This window comes from Doryrhamphus excisus, linkage group LG18 (genome assembly GCF_037039965.1).
Source record: "Doryrhamphus excisus strain RoL-2023G ecotype Guam linkage group LG18, RoL_Dexc_Guam_v1.1, whole genome shotgun sequence".
NCBI classification, from domain to species: domain Eukaryota; kingdom Metazoa; phylum Chordata; class Actinopteri; order Syngnathiformes; family Syngnathidae; genus Doryrhamphus; species Doryrhamphus excisus.
In genome coordinates, this window is record NC_136374.1 from 7,144,228 (window position 1) to 7,170,983 (window position 26,756).

Consider the following 26,756-nt stretch of genomic DNA (forward strand, 5'->3'; position numbering starts at 1 on the left):
CGAAGCAAGCTCTCCCTTTCCCGGATATACGGTAAGCGTGAAACGCATGAGTTGGTTGAAGTAAATTCCATTATTCATTTTGCAACCTAGAGGGAATGAACCTGTCGTGTTTTTTCCGTTGTATTGTAATTATTGTGCGTTACTATTGTCTCCCGATCACTGATGACGTTTTTGAGACATACATCGTACATTATAACTGCGACAACGACATAAAAACAGTAGAAATAGCACAGTCACACTTTGTAATGTATCACGAGGTCTTTTTGATCCTTAATTCTTGTGGTGTATTAACATACACGTCGAGTGTTTTTTTTTGCACAAGACGTTTTATAAAGCTTCTGCTTTTAACTCATAACAAGCCATGGTGACTAACATACAATACAGGTTTGTGTTTGGCTTTAAACACGTGAAGTCCCTCGGTCAATGACTTTGGAGAGTGATTGTCACGTGACTGTCCAAGCATATGGTTTCCCCAACATGGCAATGTGTCAGAATCATTTCCAAAAGCTTTTTTTCCCTCATTAAAGTTCATTTATTTACAACTGTTATCTTTTAACAAATATTACAATTCAACTGATTTTGCTATCTTTATTCAATGGATTCATATAAAACAAGCTAGGAAAAAATATATGGTTCTTATCTGGAAAATTGCTATGGAAAGGGATGCTAGGGAGGAGCGGGTACACCACTAACTGTATCTGTATCTGTTCACTCTAGTGGTGTGTTGGTCATGAACGAACGGGTCAAAAGAACCGCCCCCAAAATACCCGTTCAGTCCGTTAACTGCAAATACTATTTTTTTTTTGATTTTCTGGAGAGTCAGTTCACTGTTCCTTTTGCAGGGCGGGACTATCTGAGTGCTTTCCTGTCTTATCCTATCGTTGCGCCTCACTCTGTGGGTGTTTGGGGTTGACAAACACTGATGTATGAGAAGTGAAATGAAGTTTATTGGATTTACAGAAAGTGTGCAATAATTATTTAAACAAAAGTAGGCATGTGGAAATTCTATAAATATAATAATTCTATAAATATTAAATTCAACTCTTATGAGCTATTCATGTTGTGTTTTTTGTGTATTCATTATACCTGTCCAAACAAATGTACCTTTAGTTGTATCAGGCATTAAATGTAAGTACATTTAAGTGTATGTAAGTACAGTAGTTCTACCTTCTACTGTGCTGTGATTGACCTCCATAATTTTGCTCCATAAAATATATATAGCGTTTTATCCTTGTCATCAGCATTTTTTAATTTCAAAATTGAATGTTTCTGAAATTTCACATCGTGTACGCTGTATACACAGTATATTATACAGTATGTGTATATTTCCAGACTCTAGGGGCACTGTGCACACTTTCACACACTCACACTAATGCCAGTTTCTTTCATTTAAATACCTTTACCGTCACTCACTTGACTTTTTTTGTGTGTGCTCACAGAAACTACTACTCGAAGGGTGTAGGTCCCAGTTGAGGTATGGAGAAAGATGGTCAGGGCATGACCTCAAGCTACATATTGATGCTCTGGTTCTTCCCTTTGGTGATTTTCACATAAAATATGTCCTTACTTCTTCCTCCCATAGGCAAGTAGAGCCGAGAAGCATTCTGAACCACTTCACCATTTTCTCAGGTATCCGACCAGCACACAGCACTTTGCTATTGCACCAAAAAGTACGACACATTTGTTTTTTACGACACAATTTTATCGTCTTGAACACATTTGGTTAGTCTGTTAGCAACGTGAGGCAGTGGTTCAGGAGGTTGAGCAGATCGTCCAGTAACTTGAGGTTCGAACCTTGCTTCCCTGTCACTGCTGTTGTGTCCTGAGCAAGACCTAACTTGTTCACTATGTATAAATATGAATTAATGTTTGATGGTGGTCGTAGAGGCCGGCAGCCACGTTTGAAGTGGTTAAACATGTAGCTCACTACCACCGCTGTTTGACTGCTGAATGAATGAGTAATGGCTCAAACTGTTAAAAAGTGCTGTGGGTACAGTGTTTCCCAGAACTGCAATTTATTGTGGTAGTCGATTGTGGGGGAGTGTAATCTGTATTTGCCTAATTGGACCACGGACTGCTCATCAGAGGCCCCAGTGGGCGTCATCACGTGGACCACCTTGTGGGACACATGTAATCTATCCATGTGTCATGAAAAGGGGTACAAAATTGAGTGGCAATTACATTAAACACAGCAGCAGGCTAATCCAGGCATCATGCAAAGCATCATGTCATGCAGACACAACATGGAGACGAGTAAAGTCAGTGTGAGCAGTATTGGAGTCTGTGTGGGTGAGAGTGTAAAAGGGTGACCACTTTCGGGTAAAAGCTGTTCTGGGGTCTGCTGTGTGGATGTTTTTTTCACCCTTTCCTTTGGAGGTAAATGTGAACATTCTACCACTGGATTCCACTGGTAGCGTTACAGGAAGTCCTTTTTTTAGTTTCTAAGGCCAAAGTCCCTGCTTTGTAGCCCACAAATTTCTTGCTGATATATCTGACAGCTTTCACAAGGAGACTTTGTTTGGATTACTCCTCCGGGCATGTTGAGAAAGTTGTAGTCACTGGATTCTCAGATATGTTGGAAATTAAAAAAAAAAAAGTCTTGGTTCACTTAAAAGGAAATGAATTAATCTCCAAGACCCAGGGAAAGAGTAGAATGATTTCAAAGTGAAAAAAGCTTTAAGCAGCAGAAGCAAGCAGAGAGAGAAGCAGGATGCAGAATTGTATGTAGTACGTGGTTATCTGTTTCCGTGATTTAACACAGTCAATTGTGGAGCTGACATGGTCCAGCACAGAAGGCGGCAATGTTTGTGTGTGAGCCGCAAGTAGCCAGGGATGGAGGCAAGCTCCTGTCTATTGAGACTTAGGCTGAAGCGCATCGTCTGCCTCAGCTGGCCATGAGGAATGAGGGGGCAGTACTGGGATTAGAAACAAAGAAAGTCGGGGTGTCGGGAGCCTACATATATTTGTATAAGCATGATCTAAAATTGTGTTTCCTCTTGTATTGCAGGAAATGTACTGGTGACATTTAGGGAGCACTGATTTTGAATTAGGGTGATTAAAGTCACCAATAATTATAACTGCACCGTTTGGCTGGGCACTCTTTTGTTTACTCATTGTTGGTAAAGTTTTTGCATTTGGTATTGGGGCACAACATAGTGATGAAGTGGATGTAGAAGGCGGGGTGAACCCTGGACTGGTAGCCAGCCAATCACAGGGCACATATAGACAAACAACCATTCACACTCACATTGATACCTATGGACAATTTGGAGTCACCAATTAACCTAGCATGTTTTGGTAGGAAACCAGAGTACCCGGAGAAAACTCCACACAGAGATACCCGATGGGGAATCGAACCCGGGTCTCCTAGTTGCATGCCCTGTGCACTAACCACTTAACCGCTGTATAGCCGGATATAGAATGGTCGACATTTAATTTCTGCGAAACTCCAGAACAGAGTCTCTCAGTAATTACATAGTCCGTGCACCGAGCTGCTACACAGTACTCCACCTCCGATCTTGCCGGTTTCAGACGCTGTTCTATCAGCATGTGTGCATCTGTCAAGTGTACGTATACTATGCTTTGTCAGTATTAAACTGAAATGATTTACAGAACACACAAGCTGTGTCAGCAAATGGCTCATTCATCAGTATTTGGGAGCCCGAAACCCAGCAAACCTAATGTGGCTAATTCAGTTTCCAATAAGTTGACTGAATAGAAACATAATTTGCAGTGTGGATGCTTAAATAGATAATCCACATGCACACTATGAGTTGGATGTTTTGAGATTGGAATGGCTGCAATCATATCTACGTATCTACTGTATATATTCTGTGTTTATATAGGTATATCTACGTATCTACTGTATATCTATCCATCTCTGGTTTTACTTAGCAAGCTTCTTTTATGTGCTTTAAAGCATGCTTAATGATGACCTCACTTGAAGTATCTTATTCAGAGGTGTTTGTACAGTATCTGTGGGGTCTTCAAGCCACTGGTATTTATCAGTGTTGACTATTGAATGCTTTAAAAGATTTGTGACAAAAGATTAAAAAAGGGGAAGCTACTGTAAATAAACTGAAGGTGCCAGTTTGCTTGAAAAATGTTTCTCTGTGCTTGAACAAGATTTAAATGGATGACCTTGGTGTCAAAGTAAAAGACAGACATTTATTCTAACTTTTAAGTATAAAATGTCACGTAAACTTGTATGTTTTATGGAATGATTAGGGCTGTCAATTGATTGTTGTGATTAATCGCAGCTAGAAATATGGTTTTATCTATAAAACTGCTAAATGATAGACTCTTCGATATGCATGTAGATACAAATGTTAAAATTTGATTAAAAAATTATATATTTTAAAAACATAACCCTGTGATTGGCTGGTGACCAGTCCAGGGTGTACCCCGCGTCTCATCCAAAGACAGCTGGGAGCACGCCCGCGACCCTCGTGAGGATAAGAATGAATGAATGAAAACCAGAACGATTTAGTCACTTGAGCATCAGGGGTAGCATGGCCGCTTTTTTCCTTCAAATGTATTTTTGTCTTACCCCATGAAGTCATCATAAAACAGGCGTGCCACTTGCAAAAAAGAATTGTGTTCATTTTCAGTTGGCAGTCCACAGACAGCCGCATTGACTGACAACATTAGGCACACCTACACAGTAGCTGCATCAAATATTGCCTTATTATAGTACACCCCTCTGCTCTCTTCTAATTTGACTGGTGAGATACAGGCTGACGGATTATTTCTCCGTTTGCCATCAATGCATCTTTGCATGAATCACCAACTTCGCAGCACATCATGAAAAAAACAATTAAATAATAAAGTATTACAGATTTTTTATGTGCATACACAGTCCACATATAATTTCAGACAGTGGCAATAGTAACCTGTATTGACTGGCCCCAACATTAGGTACACTTGCACAAGAGCGGCATCAAGCATTCTGCATGCATGGATGACATAAGCGTGCTAAAACATTACACCCTTCTCGTTGCAGTCTGCTCCTTGCAATGTAAAACTTATTTCATAACTTACACGGTGCATTTGACAAGACAGTGGGCATGATGATGATGATCAGTCACTGTGTTTTTTTACGTCTGCTTGCTTTGGCTTGTTTGGCTGGTGTATAAAGTCAGTTGGAAAACTGCTTGTACTGAACATGGTGCTTTTGACGAAAATACAGTCAACAAGGCTGACAGATTTTTTGCCTGTTTGCATGAATCACCAACTTCACACAGCTCATTAAAAATAAAGAATAATGTCTTAAAGATGACTTATACGTGTACTGTGTATGTGTGTAACTGAATGATAAACAATATATATCGCAACTTCTGATCAATTAATGTCATTTTCATGTTATTTCGTTAAAACCACACACATCTAGATTTAGATGGGTGAACAGATACAGAGAGTGCTGGACATCCCCCAACATTTACCCATTTGGGTCGTTATTATTATTTTTTTTATAATGTTTTCTTAAGCATTTCGCTTGTGGTTAAGCAGATGTATATTGATACAAGGATTGCATAGCAGTTACCATAGCAACACAGAAGTAACCCCTGTGCTTCCCCTGTACTGGTGTCTGACAATTGTGCAGGCTTAAATATCATAAATTTACATTACATTCTTCTTTTTATTTCTGCCAACTTTAATTTTATTAAAACAGTCACTGGGCTGCACGGCATTCGAGTGGTTAGCGCGCAGACCTCACAGCGAGGAGACCAGGGTTCAATTCCACCCTCGGCCATCTCTGTGTGGAGTTTGCATGTTCTCCCCGTGAATGCCTGGATCTGCCTGGAATGCCAGTATCTCTGGGTACTCCGATTTCCTCCCACATTCCAAAAACATGCTAGGTTAATTGGCGACACCAAATTGTCCATAGGTATGAATGTGAGTGTGAATGGTTGTTTGTCTATATGTGCCCTGTGATTGGCTGGCCACCAGTTCAGGGTGTACCCCGCCTCTCGGCCGAAGACAGCTGGGATAGGCTCCAGCACCCCCGCGACCCTCATGAGGAAAAGCGGTAGAAAATGAATGAATTAATGAAACAGTTACTGTCTTTTTTAAGACTACAGGTAATTGTCTGTTGTGCTTTTTGCTTTTGTTTAGAATTTTTTAAAATATTTTTTCTGCTACTTTAAAGTGACAAATGGAGCTTAAGTCACACTGCTTTGTTTTCACTGTCAACTTTGTTTTTGCACAAGTGCAGAGTGATGCTTTACCTGGAGAAGTGTCCAGATGGATGGCAGGAAGCTCGTTCTTATGCCATCTGCTCATTATCTGCAAACTCCCTTTCTTCCCTAGCTTAAAGAGAGCCTTGTATTGATCCTTTTGGGACACATGCATACAAAAGACATGCAGATACAACAGTACCAATGAAAGGCTGTTTGTCTGGGCCTCTTAACCGTAGCCGGCAGCAAAACCACTCCCCAAAAACCTTCACACTGTCACACTGGACGAGTGTACACCTGGGGACCTTTTGTGATAATCTTTTCCTTTTGTATCTCTATTACAAATACATCTAACTTTCTTTAGACTCAAGGGTACTCCGGTTTCTTCCCACATTCCAAAAACATGCATGTTAGGTGAAAATTCTAATCCAAATTCTCCATAGGTATGAATGTACCTATCATGAATCTATATGTGCCCTGCGATTGCCTAGTGACCAGTCCAGGGTGTACCCCGCCTCTCGCCCGAAGACAGCTGGGATAGGCTCCAGCATACCCACGACCCTAGTGAGGATAAGCGACATAGAAAATTGATGGATAGTCCATTACTGCTCAGTATTTGGTCCCGCTTGTAGCGCCACAGTCACCGCTGCGGTTCCTCAAACTACAGCATCAAAAAAATTGTGCTGTCAAGCGAAACATCTGTTAACGTTAACTTTGACATTCCTAATTAAAACCCTTTAAGATTCGAACTGACGTCCAGTTAGGTTTAGGGCCAACTAATAAAGTAATTATTGGCACAGGTGGAACTAAGTTGGATGTTTAATCCACCTGCTGCCTCCCATCTTGGCGGAGTTTGGGAGAGAATTATTCGTCTAGTGAGGAACTTAATCAGTCCAGTGTTGAGTCAACAAACCCTGGAAGATGAGGGGCTGAGTACAGTGCTTTGCGAAGCTGAAGCCATTTTAAATGGTTGTGCTATTACAAAGCTTTCAGACCAAAGGAGTTGCAAACTCTCACGCCAAACCACCTACTCCTGCTCAGAGGAAAGCCATCGCTTCCACCTGGAATTTTTAAGGCAAGCGAGAAGTACATAAGAAGATGGAAACAGTTATGATATCTGGATGACCTTTTTTTTAAAAGAGATGGGTGAGAGAGTACTTACCCGTGCTTCAAAAAAGGCAGAAGTGTAATGAAAACGGAAGAACATGGCAGTTGGAGATATTGTGGCCATTATGGATTCATCTGACCCCCGAGGACCTTGGGCTCTGGAAAGGGTTTTGGAATTATCCCCAGACAGCCACGGTCTGGTGAGGTCCGTCAAGTTGAAAACCAAATCCATGTTATTGAGAAGAAACTTTATATGGTGTCTAAATTATTGTCTACAGTACATATGTACAAGCTAGTCTCCTTCTAACATTGTAAGGACTGCCATGTTTATGATGTCAATTAGGGGCCAAATATGTGGTTTTATGTCCTGTGGGTGTGGCTTGCTTGTCTCATATGGCCCTTATATGTGACACGTTATGTTGTGGAACGCATATGCTGCCGTAGCTGCTAATTTACGACGTGCTGTAAGCGGAATGGTGTGGGAAAATGTTGTTGCACTAACTGAGGATGTTGGAACTTATTCTGACATTTAATCTAAAACCATTTAGATTAATGTTATTTGAATGTTATTTGAATGGAAATGAAAAGAGTACACAAAATGTATTTTATTTGGTGAATCGGATGTACCTTATTTTGAAGGGCACTAAACAGGCTGTTCTATCAGCAATTTGGTCAGCCAAAAAAAAAAAAAAAACTGAGAAATACAGTAAAGTCTCGTTATATCGATATTGTCGGGAGTCGGAAAAAATATCGATATATACTGTCGATATATCCGATCCTGCGCCGAACTGCATTAAAAGTGGGTAATAATGCACTCGACATTGTTCTATAGTATAGAACAATGTCGAGCAGCTTAAATTAATCTTTGCTTAAGGATTTCAAAACCAAAAAAGAACACGGCGAACGGCTGCTTCCAGTCAACTTTATTTTTCACACTTCCACCACCCCAACGAACGCCAGCATGTACATATGAAAAACAGTGATTATTGCAAGCGATAAAAAGATATCTGAATACAACACAATTAAATACATGTATTTGTACGCTTGTGTCTTCGTTGGAATAGGTGTGTATGCTATGTCAGTTGGTTCTTCTGTTGCAGGCATGTGTTTGGCCAGCTATGTGGGGCGGGTTGAGCATGACCTGTGAACCAGGAAGTGCGGGAATCGGTGTGTGTGCTGCGCTCTGGTGGTGGAAGTGTGAAAAATAAAGTTGACTGGAAGCAGCCGTTCGCCGTGTTCTTTTTTGGTATTGAAATCCTTAAGCAAAGATTAATTTAAGCTGCTTTTGTATCGATATAAGCAGACCAAATTGGCTGGCGGGAGATGAAAAGGGCATCGTAGTAACCGGATTATCATAATAACCGGGTATCGTACTAACGGAACTAATTATATCATAAAAGACTAGAAATTTGCCGGGAAATGAAAATAGTATCGTAATAAGCAGTAATTTGTTATAACCGATATCGATATAACGAGACTTTACTGTAATATCAATTCATTACATTGTTGGTACCATGTGACCGTCAATAAAAATGTACTTTGAGTTCCAAAAAGGACATCCGTCGCCGTTATCATTGAGAAGCTTTTCACTCCGCTACAGAGAAATTTGTAATGTATGACTTTATGTATGCCTCACGGCGAAGAACAATACACGGATGAACCTTTGACTGATTTACTGCACATAAAAGCAACATGTACCACATTTAGCCACATAGGACATCGTAAATTAGCAGCTACGGCAGCACATACTGTAAGTAGCACAACATAGGATTGGGCTGCTATAGTATTTGTAAAGCTATATTGAAATACCGCTTTCACATGGATATTGTCCTGAGCTATATATACGTATATATATATATATATATATATATATATATAGTATATACTATATATCCTTTATTCCAGCCTCTTAGCCAAATCATAGAACACATTGTGGTCTATTAAAATGTTTGCCCTCTTCAGACGTACTTTTTTTCCCTGTAGACTTCTTTGGAAGTTCCCAGAGTGATCCAATTATCTGGTGTTACATTATATTTGTCAAATTCAACTTTCATAAAGTTAACATAAAAAAAACAACAATTTTTTCTTCTGTGTAGTGCATCATAAATTTATCTAGTGATTATCAAAAATGGGACATCGGAAACCCTAAGCTCTGCACATGCACTCCATATTTCTACAAATACTTCCTGGCAGGAAGTAGCCCTGCTGGTCCCTCGTCTTAGTTAATGGTGTCTGAGTGGCTCTCAAGCCTTTCAATTGATGACCTGTAACACGTAAAAACATCCCCTCTCGGGTAATGTTCTGCTTCTCTCCCTTCTTTTGTGCATGTCCCCTTCCAAATGTGTCATTAAGTCCAAAGTAAAATAATTTTCAAAATGGACTTTGCAATGGTATAAAAGAATCCCATGGTTGATTCTGGCAGAAAGAGCCAAAAACAATGTGCAAAATAATGTCTCATACATAGGAGAGTAGGAAGTAAAGACTGTACAGTAAAATCTGTTGACACACCTTAGCGCAGGGGTCAGCAACCCACGGCTCCAGAGCCACATGTGACTCTTCAGCCTCTTTGTTGTGACTCCCTTTGCAATATTTTTTTAACACCCGAGTGGGGAAAATGCATGTCTTTGTAATGATTAAAAAAAATCCAACTTTGTGTCAGAACAGGAATGCAACATGGCTGAGTTCTGATTGGATGAGCATCACGCACTGGCTCTAAATGTAATTAATAATAATAAAAAACTGTAAAAATTAGCGAAAGCCAAGAATGTAGATGTGGGCCAGGCGACCACAGCCTGGATCTTGGCTGGATCGGCTCTAATTAGTCTTCATTCATTCATTTTCTACCGCTTTTTCCTCACGAGGGTCGCGGCGGGTGATGGAGCCTATCCCATCTGTCTTCGGGTGAGAGGCAGGGTACACCCTGGACTGGTCGCCAGCCAATCACAGGGCACATATAGACAAACAACCATTCATTCATACATTCATACCTATGGATAATTTGGAGTCAACAATTAGCCTAGCATGTTTTTGTGGGAGGAAACCGGAGTACCCGGAGAAAACCCACGCATGCACGGGGAGAACATGCAAACGAGGGTGGAATTGAACCCTGGTCTCCTAGCTGTGAGGTCTGCGTGCTAACCACCAGACCGCCGTGCCGCCCTAATTAGTCTTGCGCTTGAGAAAAGGGTAACATCCACTGGCTGTAATAAAATCTAAGGTTCAGGGCATGAAACCTGCACCGAAACGAACCCACAAGGTAAACTAGAGATAGGCTTAAGAATGCCCAAAAGTTAATTGGCTACAGCATTGACTACATGACTCAATTTCCTCCTCACCAGCCCCTAGAAGTTATGTTGACGAAAACTAACACAAAAATGTCAAAGCTACGTATCGAGAGACATCTTGAAGTAATCTCTTTTTATGAGAAACTTTGGACTGAGTCGTAGTTTTCGTTTTATTTTTATCCGTGCCGACATTCACCTGACACCCCTCTGCCAATTACACCATTAAATTCAAGTGCTTGTGACACCAAAAAAGGTTTCAAAAAGACAAAAGCAAAATGAAAGCATTCACTTAATAAAACATTTTTGTCCTGGAATTTCCCCTTGTGGGACTAATAAAGCCAAATCCATATATTTTGACACGATCTGAACACATGCAGCCATGAAGCCAAGAAAGTGACATTCACAAATATATGATATAACACGCACACACAAAATGGCCACAAAATATGCTTTTAAGTAAGTGTCAGTAAGTGACAGCTGCAAAATAAAAGACTATCGAGGTCTCTATTTAGCCCTACACACTATTATTCTAAGATCTGACAATAAATCTAGTAAAAAAAAATCAATACAAAATAAAATTTATTTACATCGATTGGAAGATAAAATTCCAAGTCACTGCAATCCATGTTTTGCAAACAATTCACGTCTAGAACACTCAAGGTTAACACAAGCACAGCCATGAACTCATGCACTGTGACATAGTGTATTCACAACAATAATATTCATGAAGTCAATCACTGGAAGCTATTTTCAGAGAATAGAGCTCTATATTACCAGAGTTTTGGGACATTTATGCTGAACTGTCAAGGCCCACAGAATATTGAGTTTTAGTACTCGTGAACATTGAAACTAGAGATGTGTCGGATACTCGTTTGTAATGAGTATAATGTGGATATGGAAAATGCATTTTTGCTGGATAGGAGTATGAAATTAGTACATTTCGTCATTATTTGTGTTTTAAAGAAAATGCTCATTATGTATTCACTCCTCCTCAAAATTAGCCTTTTCTACGGAGAAGAAAATTCAGTTTTTATGGTTTTCTATACAGTACATGCTGTGACCGCGTATTACCAAGTACATTCATTCATTCATTCATTCATTCATTTTCTACCGCTTTTCCTCACGAGGGTCGCGGGGGGTGCTGGAGCCTATCCCAGCTGTCTTCGGGCGAGAGGCGGGGTACACCCTGGACTGGTGGCCAGCCAATCACAGGGCACATATAGACAAACAACCATTCACACTCACATTCATACCTATGGACAATTTGGAGTCGCCAATTAACCTAGCATGTTTTTGGAATGTGGGAGGAAACCGGAGTACCCGGAGAAAACCCACGCATGCACGGGGAGAACATGCAAACTCCACACAGAGATGGCCATTAGACCGCCGTGCCGCCCCCAAGTACATTCATGATGACATTTAGTACTTAAAGTATTTTTTCAATCTCAAAAGTGATGATGATTGGAAATGTGTTTTGCCATTATTTTAATAAAAAAAAAAAAGAAACCTACATTGTTAATTTTCACTATGCAATCTTTTGTATTTTAGTACACATAAAGTCTGTTCGGGGAAGGAGATGCTATGTTTTTGTTGTGTCCATTTGTCTTCAGTCAACCTACTGCATGGTGAGGATGTGCATTTGTGTAGCCCCACAGTCCCTGTGTCATCTCCCCATTACCTGCCAGCCATGTTATTGTTCCATTTATTTTCTAATTGTGTCTCTAGCTGCCTTGGGCTGTGAGATTACTGGGTTATCACTGGGAGGAGATTATTTCTGTCTGACATTCTGCATGCCATGGCAGTTATCCAGCGGGATGCTTCTATGCCCAGTGTGTTAATGCCTGGGAGTAAATGGCTCCACCAGTCAGGACTGTGCCAAAAGACAGTGGGTTTCATGGCTCTAAGGTGAACAGAGGTTTTTAGAATAGAGAATTTTGTCTGATTTAATCCCCGGTTTCAATGCTTTATCCTAACTTATAGTAAAAGTAATTATTTAAATGACCCTCTTATGCGCAAAATTCCCCAGTAACAATGAGACTGCTGCGATATTGCTGTATTAGTAGTAATCGAGAATCATCATCGCTATCCCTGTGCTCTACATCTATAACACACAATGAATGTCTGCTCGAAGCTCCACAACAAATTTAGGACAATTCAAGCCACACATACTTGAAATGGGGAAATGACAAAAACAAGTGAAAACTCAAGAGAGCAGCATGTCAATGTTAACGCCACAAAATGATTAGAATTATGGAGCAACATTTACCCAGCCTGAAAGCTAACAATAAACATTATTCCTCTACTGCTGAACATGAAGCTAAAAATAACCATTTGTGATTCCAAATCTTGTCTAATCTTTGCAGTTTGCAGTTCAGAACTTTGTTTCAATCAAACAAACCTTCACTAATCTCATCATCCGTTGTTTGGGGTTACATTGAAATAATTTGCACTAGGGCTGCAACGATTATTCGGATAATTTCAGTACGTCCATTACAAAAATAGTCAAGGATTATTATTTGATGGTCTGATGTTTAAAGTGCTCCTGAAAAAAGGGACACAAGCATATATCGCAGATTGTATGGCACTTTTACAGATAAAATAAGGCAAATAATTCCAGGTGGACTGTTAGAATTTAACTCGTGTGCATGCGTCAAATACATACTCTGCCCCCCCGGCCAATTTAGTTAACTCAATGTTTGCCCACCTCTGATGTGGATGCAATATAACTGCAGTGAAACTGCATATCCAGGTACTACCCCCAAAAATTGAATATCAACTAAAACGTGTTTTATTTTGGCAATTTAATATAAAAGATTAAACTAACTAATTCTATTGAGCCATTACTTGCAAATTGACATATCTTGAGCGGTTCCTTGTTGTAACAAGATTTTTCATTATCACACCACAAATACACAAACTCAGAAAATTAGAATACTGTGAAAAGCTTCAGTTTTGTAGGTCCAAAAAGTCAAATTGTAATCCAAAACATCTGCAAAAGGCTCCTGAGCCTTTCAAAAGTCTGTTTTAGGTTGGTTGACATGGGGAAGACTGATCTGACAGTTGCGCAAACAACGCTCATTGAGTCCTTCCACAAGGTGGGAAAAAACACGGAAAAAGATAGCAAAAGAATGTGACAGTGGAGTGGAAGGAAGAAGTGTGGAAGAAAATGGTATACGAGCTGAAGAGATGACCATAGACTGGAGAGGGTGGTCAGGAAAGGGCCATTCAGAAGTGTGGGGGAACTTCATAAGGAGTGGACCGATGTTAGATATGGGCTTCAAATGTGGGATTCCTGCTGTCAAACCTCGCCTTAATAGTAAGCGGCACCAAAGACCTATTTCCTGGGAAAGAGAAAAGGACTGGTCTATTGCCCAGTGGTCAAAAGTCCTCTTTTCTGATGAGAGCAAGTTTTGAATCTGATTTGGCAACAAAGGTCCCAGATTCTGGAGGAAGACTGGAGAAGAGCAGGATCGAAGATGCATGTAGTCCAGTGTTAAGTTTCTCCAGTCTGTGATGACTTGGGGATCCATGTCAGCTGCTGGTGTTGATGCTTCATTAAGTGAAACATAACCGCAGCCGTCTGCAGGACTTTTTGGAGCACTTCATGCTAGGTTCAACGGAACAGCTTAATGGACATGCAGACATCATCTTCCAGCAGGACTTGGCACCTTCTCACGCTGCTAAAAATGCAAGGTCCTGGTTCAACAACCATGGGATTACCATGCTTGATTGGCCTGCAAAGTCCCCTGACCTGAACCCCATAGAGAATCTGTAGAGCATTGTCAAGAGAAAACTGTATGGGAAAAGACCAAACAATAAAGAAGAGCTAAAGACCGCAGTTGAAGCATGCTGGTCTTCCATAACCCCTGAGATATGCCACAAACTGGTAGCATCCATGACTCGCCGGATAAAGGCAGTTATTCGGGCAAAAGGGGTCCCAAACCAGTACTTCCTCATATCAGCCAACCTAAGACAGACATTTGCAGATATTTTGGATTACTTGCCAGATTTGAATTAGACTTTTTGGACCTACAAAACTGAAGCTTTTCACAGTATTCATATTTTTTTGGATTTGTGGTTTAATAAGCTGAAAATCTTAATCTTAAAGTTACAACAAGGAACTGCTTGAGATATGTCAATTTGCATGTAATGACCCCATACAATTGGTTGGTTTCATCTTTTATGTTAAATTGCCAAAATAAAGAAGTTTAACTTGATATTCACATTTTTTGGGTAGTACCTGTACATCAGGGCTATGGCTCGTGTGTTAGTGGAATACAAGCCACTCTAAGATATGACTTTTATTTTGGAGATTGCTGTACAAGAAAGCACTACATTTGTGCCATTCAGAGAGAGAGAGAGAGGATGAGAGACGATGAGCCCTTACCAAAACACAAACAATGTCTGTTTCCTGTTTCATTTTCCTTGTAAAGTAAAAGTCTGAAATAAACAGGGACATGTAGCAAACTCTTCTTGGGCCAATGAACCAATTTCTAATGTTTGAATGGCGTTGGGCTTCAGCAAGTTTGTCGACTCCAGTGAGAAATGCCTTGGCAGAAAATATTTTTCTTTTGCTGCTTAGGAATTGCTCGTTAGGATTTGTAAACAAATGTACACCCAAAGAAACACTTCCTGGGAGACATTGCTAACACCGTAAACGGAGAAGCAAAGCTTGATCGAATCTGGCCTACAATGCATGCCCATATAAGGAAGGTTGACAATCTGTGACATCACAAATCGCCAGTGTTAGCACGCCGTCTGAAACAGAGCGTTCAGAGCCATCTCAAACTTCTTTCAGGGCTCACTTCCAAGTGCGCAAACCTCATCATCGGAAACTTTGGCATTGTTTAACACAAGAATATTCTAACAACATTTATAGGTCAGAAAAGTGGAAAAAGCATAATAGGTCCACTTTAACTCTCTCATGGGAGCAGCGGGGAATTAATTGGAGGCCTTTTGTTCATCTTTCACATTTCTAAGATACCATCGCAAGGCTGGCGTTTCAGTTTCTTAGATGAAATTCCAGTGACCTTGGAGAACATTTAGTCTTAATGAACATCATCGGTATTCATCCATGGTGGGGGTTAGTGAGATTGATCTATAGTGGATTCCCTTGGTTTTTGTGCTAAGATCAGTGCATTTCAACAAGGGCTTTGCAAGGCTACTGGATGGAAGTACTTTGAAGTGAGGCTTCATCTTAAAGAGAAGCCAGCTCTCGGTTAGGTCGTTCCCACATGTCCATCACAAACACCCTCATCCCCCTGAACACCGACGTGCAGTCCACCAGGGAGCCAGAAACAGTCAGCTGGGTTTTTTTTTTTTTTTTGCTTTGTATTTGAGCATCGTTGGCTCAAAGCAGCTTACATTTGGACCTCTTGAATAGAATTACATACTATACTGCTAAACAATTATAAAACATGAAAAGTAAGTAGTTCTACACAGCTGTTTTAGACTCACATTATTATGAGGATATATAATGGCCATGTGACTTTTTAGTTGCTTTTCCACATATTTGGTAATGGTTTAGTTTATATGGAACCTGTATGCAAGGTCACATACACAAAGTACATCACATGTTTACAATGTAAAAAAAAATTGTCCACTTTGAATATGTAACAGTACCAGAAGGGATTGTTGTTTTACTAATAAAAGAAAAAGATAAAGATGTGTAATAGCAGTTTTTTGTAGTAGCTTATAGATACATGAATGCATCGGTCAGAGTTGACAGAAACATTGTTCAGTAATAAATAAATGTCAAATGTGTAATAATACATTAATATTCCAAAAACATGCTAGGTTAATTGATGACTCCAAATTGTCCATAGGTTGCCTGAGTTTGTTGTTCGGTGCCGTATCAACAAAAAACAGCCATCGTCGCACGTACAGCTTCAATCTGCTTCCGTGTTATGCGTCACTTGACGGCATTCAAGCAATAGTGTCACTGCAGCAAAGTGATGTCATGCCGTACTTATAGGTTATCACATGGTTTGTCTGGTATCAGGCCAGGTATCATGCCCCCAAGTGTCAGTATCAGTATCTGATACTGGCACGCGGGGGCATGATACTGGGCCTGATACCAGACAAACCATGTGATGATCTTATTATCACATACAATTTAATCATGAGCTTATTATCACGTACTATTTAATCAAAAGACCATTTTGTTTCCAGAAAATGTTCAGTTTATTACATGTATTATATCTAAACAGTGTAAACACAATAATTGCAAAAATATTTCAACAATAATATTTGATCAACAGTCTTATCAATGTCTGACAATTAAAGTTCCATTAATCAAGTTTGGGTTTTTTGGTGACAGGAGAAGCACTAGGCACTAAGCACTCGTGCGCTGTTCTCTGATTGGTTGTTTCACGGGCACGATACCAGAGCAGCGCGCTCTGAGTGGACAGCTACGGGGGCTGATACTGGACATGGTTAAACTCTATATTTTATCAGTATCACTGCCCTGGGCTTTGACACAGTATCATTTTGGCCTTTTCCCGTATCATTCATGGGTGGTTTCTAGGGTACAGGGACAATTAATACTGTAGTATGTGATAAACATTGCTGTTTATGTGCGGTATTGATTGAAGAGGTCTCACTTTGTAACACTGCATAACTAATCTGATAAAAAAGTAATGACCATAAATATGAATGTATAACCGAGAGATAATCCCCAATTCCGATCTAGTCTAGTCGCAATCCAGCCTAATTTCCAATTACACGATTGGATGGAGACATCTTTAGAAGCAACCTTTTGAGTTTGTGTAGGCGTGTGTTTTTGGGAATAATGCAACAAGTTTTCCCCACCTGGTTTTGGGGATCATATGTCATTGCAGATTATTTCCAGTTCTGTGAGGTTGGATGGTTAGCATTGGTGGACAGCCATTTTCATTTCGTTCCAAAGATGCTCAATTGGTTTTCAGTCAGGGCTCTTGTTGGGCCATTCAAGAATGGTCATAAGGTTGTTCCAAAGCCACTCCTTGTCATTTTACCTGTGTGCTTAGGGTCATTGCCTTGATAGAAGGTGAACCTTTGGCCCAGTCTGAGGTCCTGAGCAGTCTGGAACCGTTTTCTTCTAGGATATCTTTGCACTTGACCTCATTCATCTTTTTTTTCCAATTGTAACCAGTCATCCTGTCCCTGTAGTTGAACCCCCCCCATAACATGATGCTGTCACCACTGTTGGGATGGTATCGGCAGTTTTTTTCCACACATACCACACAGAAATATGGAAACTCTAATGAAGGAGTAGAAATGGACAAGACCTGAGTTAAATATACTGTATGACTGCCACAGCAATGAAAGAGCATTAAGAGTGAATACCTAATGAGAATTTTCTTGACACACGACTACGGACAATGGCAAGATGTACTCTTTCATACTCATATGTGTCAAAAAGTAATTATCATAACAGATACTCGTTTATAACAAGCATCCAGCTCATCCCTACTGAATAGTCAACAAGAATTGTGATCATGCTCAACCCCAATGTACCCCAACCCCTATGAAGAATTACAATACCATGGGTGTTCAAAGTGTGGCCCAGGGGTAGCAGCCCGGTTTTCTATGGCCCCACAGTAAAAAGGCATCCAAGCCACAAACACGCACAGAGGAAAGGTGATGTGAAGAATATTATATCCTATTCCTACATTACTGAACGCCTGCTATCTGTGCTTCTATTCAGGGTATTCAGCGAGTGTGACATGTCGACTCTGCGCTTTGGACAACACCTCATCAAGGTCTCTGCCGTGTTCCTGCAGACGGAACTATCCTTTGCTCTCGTCAATAGGAAACCTGTGGTACCTGGACGTATCCTTTTTTTTTTTTCAAACAGCAGGTGAGAGTAAATACAATGTTATATGTCATTGCTATGTCGAATGAGTGGGAAAAAAAACACTTGCATGGTGCTATGTAATTAAGAAATGACTACTAATTGAATGAATTCAAGTAGCAGTGATTTGCTGTTTGGCACATTTGAAGTTAAACCTTTTGCAGTGAAACATGTGATTTTCTGTCTGCAATTAAATGCCGATTACAGAAACATGGAAACACAGTTGTTGAGGGTCAGGGGTGCAATTTTCAGTCCGCTTCGAAGAGCTTCTGGCAAACCAATGAGAGGGAGGAAGTAGTGCCCTTACCTCTACAGTGAGGATGGAGTAGGGATATAGTATAGTAATTGGGCGGTGGGAGGAACACTTCCGAGCTCTTTTCAGTCCTGTTTTGACACATTTGCATATTGAGGAAGCGGCAACTGAGGATTTGAACACAGACATGACCATGGGGTATCAAAAGTAGTAGTGAAAATTCCAGTGACAAGGCCAATATGAAGGGTGACTGGGGGCCATGTTCCAGCTTCTTTTCCTGCCTGGGAAAGTCTATTCCAGAGTGCAGGGGAGAAGAGGCAATGCAATTTGGTTTTTGTACTTGTGGAGAAGGAGTCTTGCTCATCTCAGGGTCTTGCCTTGCTCACAAGTGAGGGAAGGAAATATATATTTTTTTTTTACCATGCAGGGTGGCGGCACTGACCCTTAATGTATGACTTAATGACTTAATGTATTTTTGTTGATGGAATAGAGCAGTAGATGACACATGAATGACGGGTAACCTTCTCTGTGTGATAATTCAACCTTATCAATATTGTTTGACAGTCATATGCGTGCTTTGTGCACCAGTAGCTTACAGTTGTAAACACCTTGCTTGATCCACCATAAGCCCATCCTCATTTTCATCTGAGAGAAAAATCACGAGGCTCTGCTGACTGAACTTTCATGTTCATAGTCTTATAGTTTTGGTTGAGGCATCTACTGGAGCTGATGGTCGTCAAATTAAAATTGGTAGAGAATGGAAAACCAGTTCCAATTAGCATATGAATGATGTCCCTCATTATTCTGTACAGACGGTAGTGCTCAGGCATGGATTATAAGAATAATGGTGGGGTTTTTTTCCCTCCCAAAATAGCTGCTTCAAGTGTCTTAAAGTGATATTAATGCAAATGTCAGATGCTGTTTTTATGTACTTTCTAGAAATATATTTTTATATTCCCGTTATCCAAACTCTGAGATGCACTGCATCCTGGTATATAAGGCACAATAAATGAGTTGAATGGAGCTTCTGCAACAGTATTTTAGCAAAGTCTCTGTAAATAAAATTAAACCATTACCATAAATTCGACAACTCACCTTTGAAGCCTCATGGCAAATAAAAGACAAAAACGGTCCTGTTATGTTGGCAATGGTCCAGTTATTGTAGTTATTTCATACCAAGTCTTATATATATATATATCATAAACACACACTGAGCACTGCTCCTCACCTTTATTGTTATTATGTTCATCAGATGCATATGTTTTCCACATATTATTGATCATAAATTTGGTTAGCCTGGTTGCATTAGCCAGACTCTGCTACTAAAACGAGGGATGACCTGATACTTGTTATCCTTTACGGATAAAGCCTTTTGCAAAGTGAGTACAGCTTGTGGGCGGCACGGTGGTCGAGTGGTTAGCGCGCAGACCTCACAGCTAGGAGACCAGGGTTCAATTCCACCCTCGGCCATCTCTGTGTGGAGTTTGCATGTTCTACCCGTGCATGCGTGGGTTTTCTCCGGGTACTCCGGTTTCCTCCCACATTCCAAAAACATGCTAGGTTAATTAGCGACTCCAAATTGTCCATAGGTATGAATGTGAGTGTGAATGGTCGTTTGTCTATATGTGCCCTGTGATTGGCTGGCCACCAGTCCAGGGTGTACCTGGACTACTCTCGCCCAAAGACAGCTGGGATAGGCTTCTGCACCCCCCGCAACCCTCGTGAGGAAAAAGCGGTAGAAAATGAATGAATGAATGAGTACAGCTTGTCATTATCTGTAATAGTAATGATGGAAAATCCTCATTATGTATTCACTCTTCACGCTCTGTAATTGGCCACACACAGAGACCGCCCCCTCCCTGAACAGACTCGCTGGCGCTGCAGCCAGCGTCAGTGTCAGGGCTGCATATAGTGCAAGCATTTCACTTGCATATGTGCCTAGAAATAAGTAGTGGACCATCTGATCCAAACTTTAGAAAAACCTAATCTAAATTACTAAATTTCTGCAATTGTCAGAACTTAAATAGGATGAGTTGTGGTGTGTCTTCTTGTCCACACTTCCAAACTAGTGGCACTTTGAAAAACTTTCACAAAATCCAGCTTTATTTTAGGTATGACCTTTTCTTGGTTTAAAAAAAAAAAAAAAGTCACAGGATTAGAAAGAGTTGAATGTGGACAATGGAAGGTAAAACTGTTGTTGATACATTTAGAAATAATCACTTTGTGTTTATGTTGTTTGTACATTGTTCTGACCCCGAAAGGCCAAATCACATGCATGCGTGATCCAAAGGGCTCCCTCCTTTTTGCACGCCCAACTATGCATGGATCACTGGTGCTTGCATGCCAGAAATCATACAAACAAAATCAAGTCATCAGTTTCTTTAAGCTAAAGAATTTGCTGTTTCTTGACCTTTACTGTCTGCCTCATGTTTGGTGGGTTTACATATATAGCCTAGGGGGTTCTGTTTGTTTGCTCGTCTGAAGTGAGGTGGCTATTTAACCAAGCCCCTGGAGACATATCACAGCATGCTTTCATTGTCTAGACAGCAGAGCCTGCAATGTCCAGCCAGTGAAGGATCAGGCCACAAGACATGGAGGAATGAATTATGAAAGGCATATAAGGCAGTAGACATTATGGCGTGACATAAAAAAAAATTAAGTTGCCTTTGGTGTGCAATTGCCACACTTTATTAGATCTTTGACCTTCTGATGACAATCAAGCTGTGTTTGACTATGGTGGACAGAACTTGTGCCCCTGCTCCAGTCAGGTCTTTTACCTGACCTGCCTCTTTCCAGGCTCGCTTCAAGTGCATATATCCACAGGTTCCCCGGTCTACTACATCGATTACATCCCCATTGCTCGATATCTTGAGATCTTTGTGCCACGCTCCACTGCATCATTTTGGTTTTACAGCCGGACACTCATACATGAAACATCCCAACAGACAAGCTCTTTTTAACCAAATGTGCCTCCTTCACTACACAAAGCCACTTTACATGAAGCATTCTGGGTAATGATGAAAAGTACTTGTGATCACTTAGTGCAGTGGTTCCCAAACTCCACTTTCGGAGGTAGAATTAGTAAATGAGTCCATTCTAATTCTGGCATTTATTTATACCCAAATAATGTTCTTTATCCATTAGGAGTGGAGACATGGCTATGGCCTTTTTTGAAATCGGACTTTTCTCCCAATCAGACACTTAAACTGACAAATAGGAGTTTGAAAGAAGGACATTCCGTTTTTATTTTTTTTATGTTTGCCCCTTTTTTCAGAACCATGTCCTGGAAAAGGACAGAACTGGAAAAGCCCATGAGGCCAAAGCTTGAGTCTTTACGTATTGCTATTTAAATTTTTACAAAGATACCACAAAGAGTTAGGATTAAGCGTTCGAAAGGGGTTCCATCTGGAGAAGCTCAGTCACTTTGGGTCGGAATTTTCAGTAACTACATGCAACAAAACTCCATGGCTTCTTAACACTGTCTTTTGAAGAAAAAAAAGTTGACACATAGATGACGCACAGTCCATGTTTTCCGTTGCTCAATGATGCTTCACCCATCAGGCAGCATATCAGTCTTTTGACAATTTAATTGGCTATTGAATGCGTCAGTCATCACTAAGACCAGTTGTAATTGGCCTTTGTCAGTACTTTGGAAGATTAGAAGAGGGGCTGGTGCTTTTTTATGTGCAGATGTTGATTGGTTATTGTGCCACAGCAGGTAAGGTAAACACCTTTCTACAAACTTGCTAACCGGAATAGCGATCAGTAATGTGGGAAAAATTTGTGCATCTGATAAACGGTGAGCATTATATTATACTTACATTCATTCATTCATTTTCTACCGCTTTTTCCTCACAAGGATCGCGGGGGTGCTGGAGCCTATCCCAGCTGTCTTTGGGCGAGAGGCGGGGTACACCCTGGACTGGTCGCCAGCCAATCACAGGGCACATATAGACAAACAACCATTCACACTCACATTCATACCTATGGACAATTTGGAGTCGCCAATTAACCTAGCATGTTTTTGGAATGTGGGAGGAAAACCCACGCATGCACGGGGAGAACCTGCGTGAGACACAGAGATGGCCTAGGGTGGAATTGAACCCTGGTCTCCTAGCTGTGAGGTCTGCGCGCTAACCACTATACCGCCGTGCCGCCCATTATACTTATATATTATATCATATTATATTATATATTATACTATATATATTATACTTACACTATATTTACGGCCCCATTGCCAATGAACAAGACTGTTTTTTTCCGACTTTTATTATTGGAATACTGTGAGGCTTCCAAAGTGACTTTCATTCATGTCTATGTAGACTGGCTTAATATTAGTGTTTTCCTAGCCTGTACCGGTTCCTGGAATAGTTTATACACCGTATGCCAAGCTCAAGAAACTCAGCTTGTGGGCGCAACGGCAATGAGTTAACTTGACTCCTTGGTGGGAAACCCTGTGCTTCATTCATGACATGTTTGTCAAGGACTGCCAGTGTACACTTCCATTATGTATTTCTTATTTTTCACATTTTCAGCACAGTGGAGAAATTGCCTTGAGTTATACGTTGCCAGCGGGCAAAAATAAGCCATCTCATCTGTCATGGAAAGCAGTCATGCTCAAGTATTATTTCCCAGCGGTAGCAAGCTGATGATGTCGTAGAGAAAAAGACTAGGTTGCTTGTACGTGAGATGAAGCGATATTCTATCCAGGGATTTTTGTATGCCATTTGCCTGCCAGTGCAGATTATCAAGCGTAAAGCGTTCATATTGTTTTCTTTTTATAAGACTGTAAAAGATAATTGGCATGTACAGTGTTGTGAAAAAGTGTTTGACCCGTTCCTGATTTCTTATTTTTTGTCACACTTAAATGTTTCGATCATCAAAATTAGCAACAAATTTAAATATTAGTCAATTACAACACAACTGAACACAAAATGCAGTGTTAAATTGAACTTGTTAGTATTAAGGGAGAAAAAAAAATCCAAACCTACATGGCCCTGTGTGGAAAAAGTGAAAAATCCAATAACTGCAATCACGTGATAACTTGTCTCTTACATAACTTGAGTCTTTTACAGCGCTATGGAGGAATTTTGGCCAACTCATCTTTGCAGAATTGTTGTAATTCAGCCCCATTCGGGAATTTTCCAGCATCCTTTTTAATGTATTGAAAAACTATTAAAGCATTAACATTTTTAGCTTTCTGGAATGGATTAATTTTCTTATGGGATAAATTGATTGGTTTGTCATTTGTTTTGGTTATAGTCAGACCTTCTGCAACAAATGCATGACCACTATACTGTACTATGTACAGTGGAACATTGGACAGATGGTGATTTATTTTAAATATACTTTAATTATTTATACTTATTATATATATTTATTTAATTATACTTGAATTATACTTTAAAAAATCAATATTGAATCAAGTCCATATTTCATGGTATATTTTATATCAGTGATCAATAAAAGTATATTTAAAATAAATGACCAATTGATGGAATATGCAGCATAGTACACAACGAGGTAGTGAGTGAGCTGTTTGTCCAGCATTTTTGTCACCAAGCAGGGAGATTTGACTGAGCAGAAAGAGCCAAGGTTATTGGGTTCTTTTGATAGTGTCAGTTAACAGAGCGCTTGTAATCTGTCTTGGAGCTTGAGCCGTCTCACCCATTCTCTCTTTGCTTTCACAGACACTCACGCTCTCCTTTGTGGTGACTCGTTTTGTATGGAGAGAGCGTTATCCAAGGCTGGATGTACGTACTGTATTGTGGTTGTCATTTGCTTTGGATGCTTGCAAGAAACATTGTTACATTTGTTTGTTTATTTTACTTAGTTATGTAGCCTTGCCGGCTGCACGGTGGACGAGTGGTTAGCACGCAGGCCTCACAGCTAGGAGACCAGAGTTCAATTCCACCCTCTGCCATGTCTGTGTGGAGTTTGCATGTTCTCCCCGTGGGTTTTTTCCAGGTACTCCGGTTTCCTCCCACATTCCAAAAACATGCTAGGTTAATTGGCCACTGCAAATTGTCCATAGGTATGAATGTGAGTGTGAATGGTTGTTTGTCTATATGTGCCCTGTGATTAGTTGGCGACCGGTCCAGGGTGTACCACGCCTCTCGCCCGAAGACATAGGCTCCAGCACCCAGTGACCCCGTGAAGATAAGCGGTAGAAAATGAATGAATGAATGTAGCCTTGCTTTTTTTAAGATGTGAAGTTTAGCTAATTTGGTGACCATAAATTCACGAGGTTGACATACAACATATTTGTAAATGTATTTCTAAACCCTTGGTTTGAGGAGCTTTTTAGAAAAAAATATATATAATAATAGGGCTGTCAAAGTTAACACTCAGTTACGTTTTTGACGATCCTGTTTGACCTTCGGCCCACACCGTAGTTTAAGGAAATGCAAGTGGCGTGGCAGCTGATGTGAAGCCAGAAACGGGTACAAATATTGAGCAGAAATTGGAAAAGGAAAGAGTATTTTAAACAGTATGTTTAGCTTCACAGCCTTGGTAGATGCCTCTCTCAACTCAGGAGTCGAGTTGCCACGAAGTACGTTGCCATAACAGAAGTTACTGGAAACTAGGGGCTACTAGTTATGGGCAAGTATAACTGAGGGCCACTATTTTAGCTTGTGTCAAGAATTACACTTTTATACAAGTGGCGTCTTTATTACAGAATGTAAGATTAACGTTTACATCAACAAATCATTGAATAATATTGAATTGGTTGTATACTGTATGAGATTGTTTTGTTTTTAATGTGGATTGATTTTTCTTGCATAGTGTGGGGTAACCATTGCAGTAAAGGTCAACAGGCAATGTAATATACCTGAGCCACAAAGGGAACATCAGACTCGCGTTGTATGTTTTGTGGCTCCTGTATAAAAGTTATTTATTTGTTTTTTTGCCTCACTGCTGCTATATGTCTTGAGCACATATACTGTTCTTGTTGAACAGACTGGCTCTATACTATTAATTACAAAGCCTACATCAGCGTGTAATTAGGGGTTTTATGGAAGGGGGGGCGGGGGTCATAATTTGAATCACCCTAGGGCTCAACACTTTCTTTTAATGTGCCTTCTGGAGCTTAATGACTTCACGCCTCTACTATACTTGATACTCTTTTTTTGACCATAAAACAACATTCGATTGCCTACACTATGCTCTAATTGGCCAAGTAAATGTCTGGAAAATGTCTTGATTGCATGGAGTTTTCCAAGAGGTTTGATGGCATGGGACAAATTATATGTTATACCTATGTAGAAATTAATAATCAGCTTTATCTAATTACTCAAACAATTTATGATGGTATGTTGCTGGAGCGGGGCGGCACGGCGGTCGAGTGGTTAGCGTGCAGACCTCACAGCTAGGAGACCAGGGTTCAATTCCACCCTCGGCCATCTCTGTGTGGAGTTTGCATGTTCTCCCTGTGCATGCGTGGGTTTTCTACGGGTACTCCGGTTTCCTCCCACATTCCAAAAACATGCTAGGTTAATTGGCTTCTCCAAATTGTCCATAGGTATGAATGTGAGTGTGAATGGTTGTTTGTCTATATGTGCCCTGTGATTGGTTGGCCACCAGTCCAGGGTGTACCCCGCCTCACACCCGAAGACAGCTGGGATAGGCTCCAGCACCCCTGCGACCCTCGTGAGGATAAGCGGTAGAAAATGAATGAATGAATAAATACGGTAAAAGTGGGCATATTTCTGACAAACTTTGTCATGGTGATTAATCATGATTAATGTATTCAATAACTGATTAATTGGTGACTCCAAATTGTCCATAGGTATGAATGTGAGTGTGAATGGTTGTTTGTCTATATGTGCCCTGTGATTGGCTGGCGACCAGTCCAGGGTGTACCTCGCCTCCTGTCCCGAAGACAGCTGGGATAGACTTCAGCACCCCCGCGACCCTTGTGAGGAAAAGCGGTAGAAAATGAATGAATTAATAAATACGGTAAAAGTGTGCATATTTCTGACATACTTGCTCATGGTGATTAATCGTGATTAATGAATTCAATAACTGATTAATCTGATTAAAATGTTTAATTATTTGATATACCTATCTACAAATTAATAATCAGCTAATCTAATTAC

At 40.4% G+C, this 26,756-nt stretch overlaps 1 protein-coding gene across 1 annotated transcript in view; it reads left to right on the forward strand.

The window, feature by feature from the left end:
* Positions 1-26,756, forward strand: part of fhit (fragile histidine triad diadenosine triphosphatase) — a 114,347-nt gene continuing 87,591 nt past the window's right edge. Inside the window, exons 1-4 of the mRNA XM_058055087.2 lie at positions 1-31; positions 1,440-1,474; positions 1,583-1,629; positions 18,255-18,379. Of these exons, the coding sequence (XP_057911070.2) occupies positions 18,274-18,379 (106 nt within the window). The 5' untranslated portion in view covers positions 1-31; positions 1,440-1,474; positions 1,583-1,629; positions 18,255-18,273. The remainder of the gene's footprint in view (positions 32-1,439; positions 1,475-1,582; positions 1,630-18,254; positions 18,380-26,756) is intronic.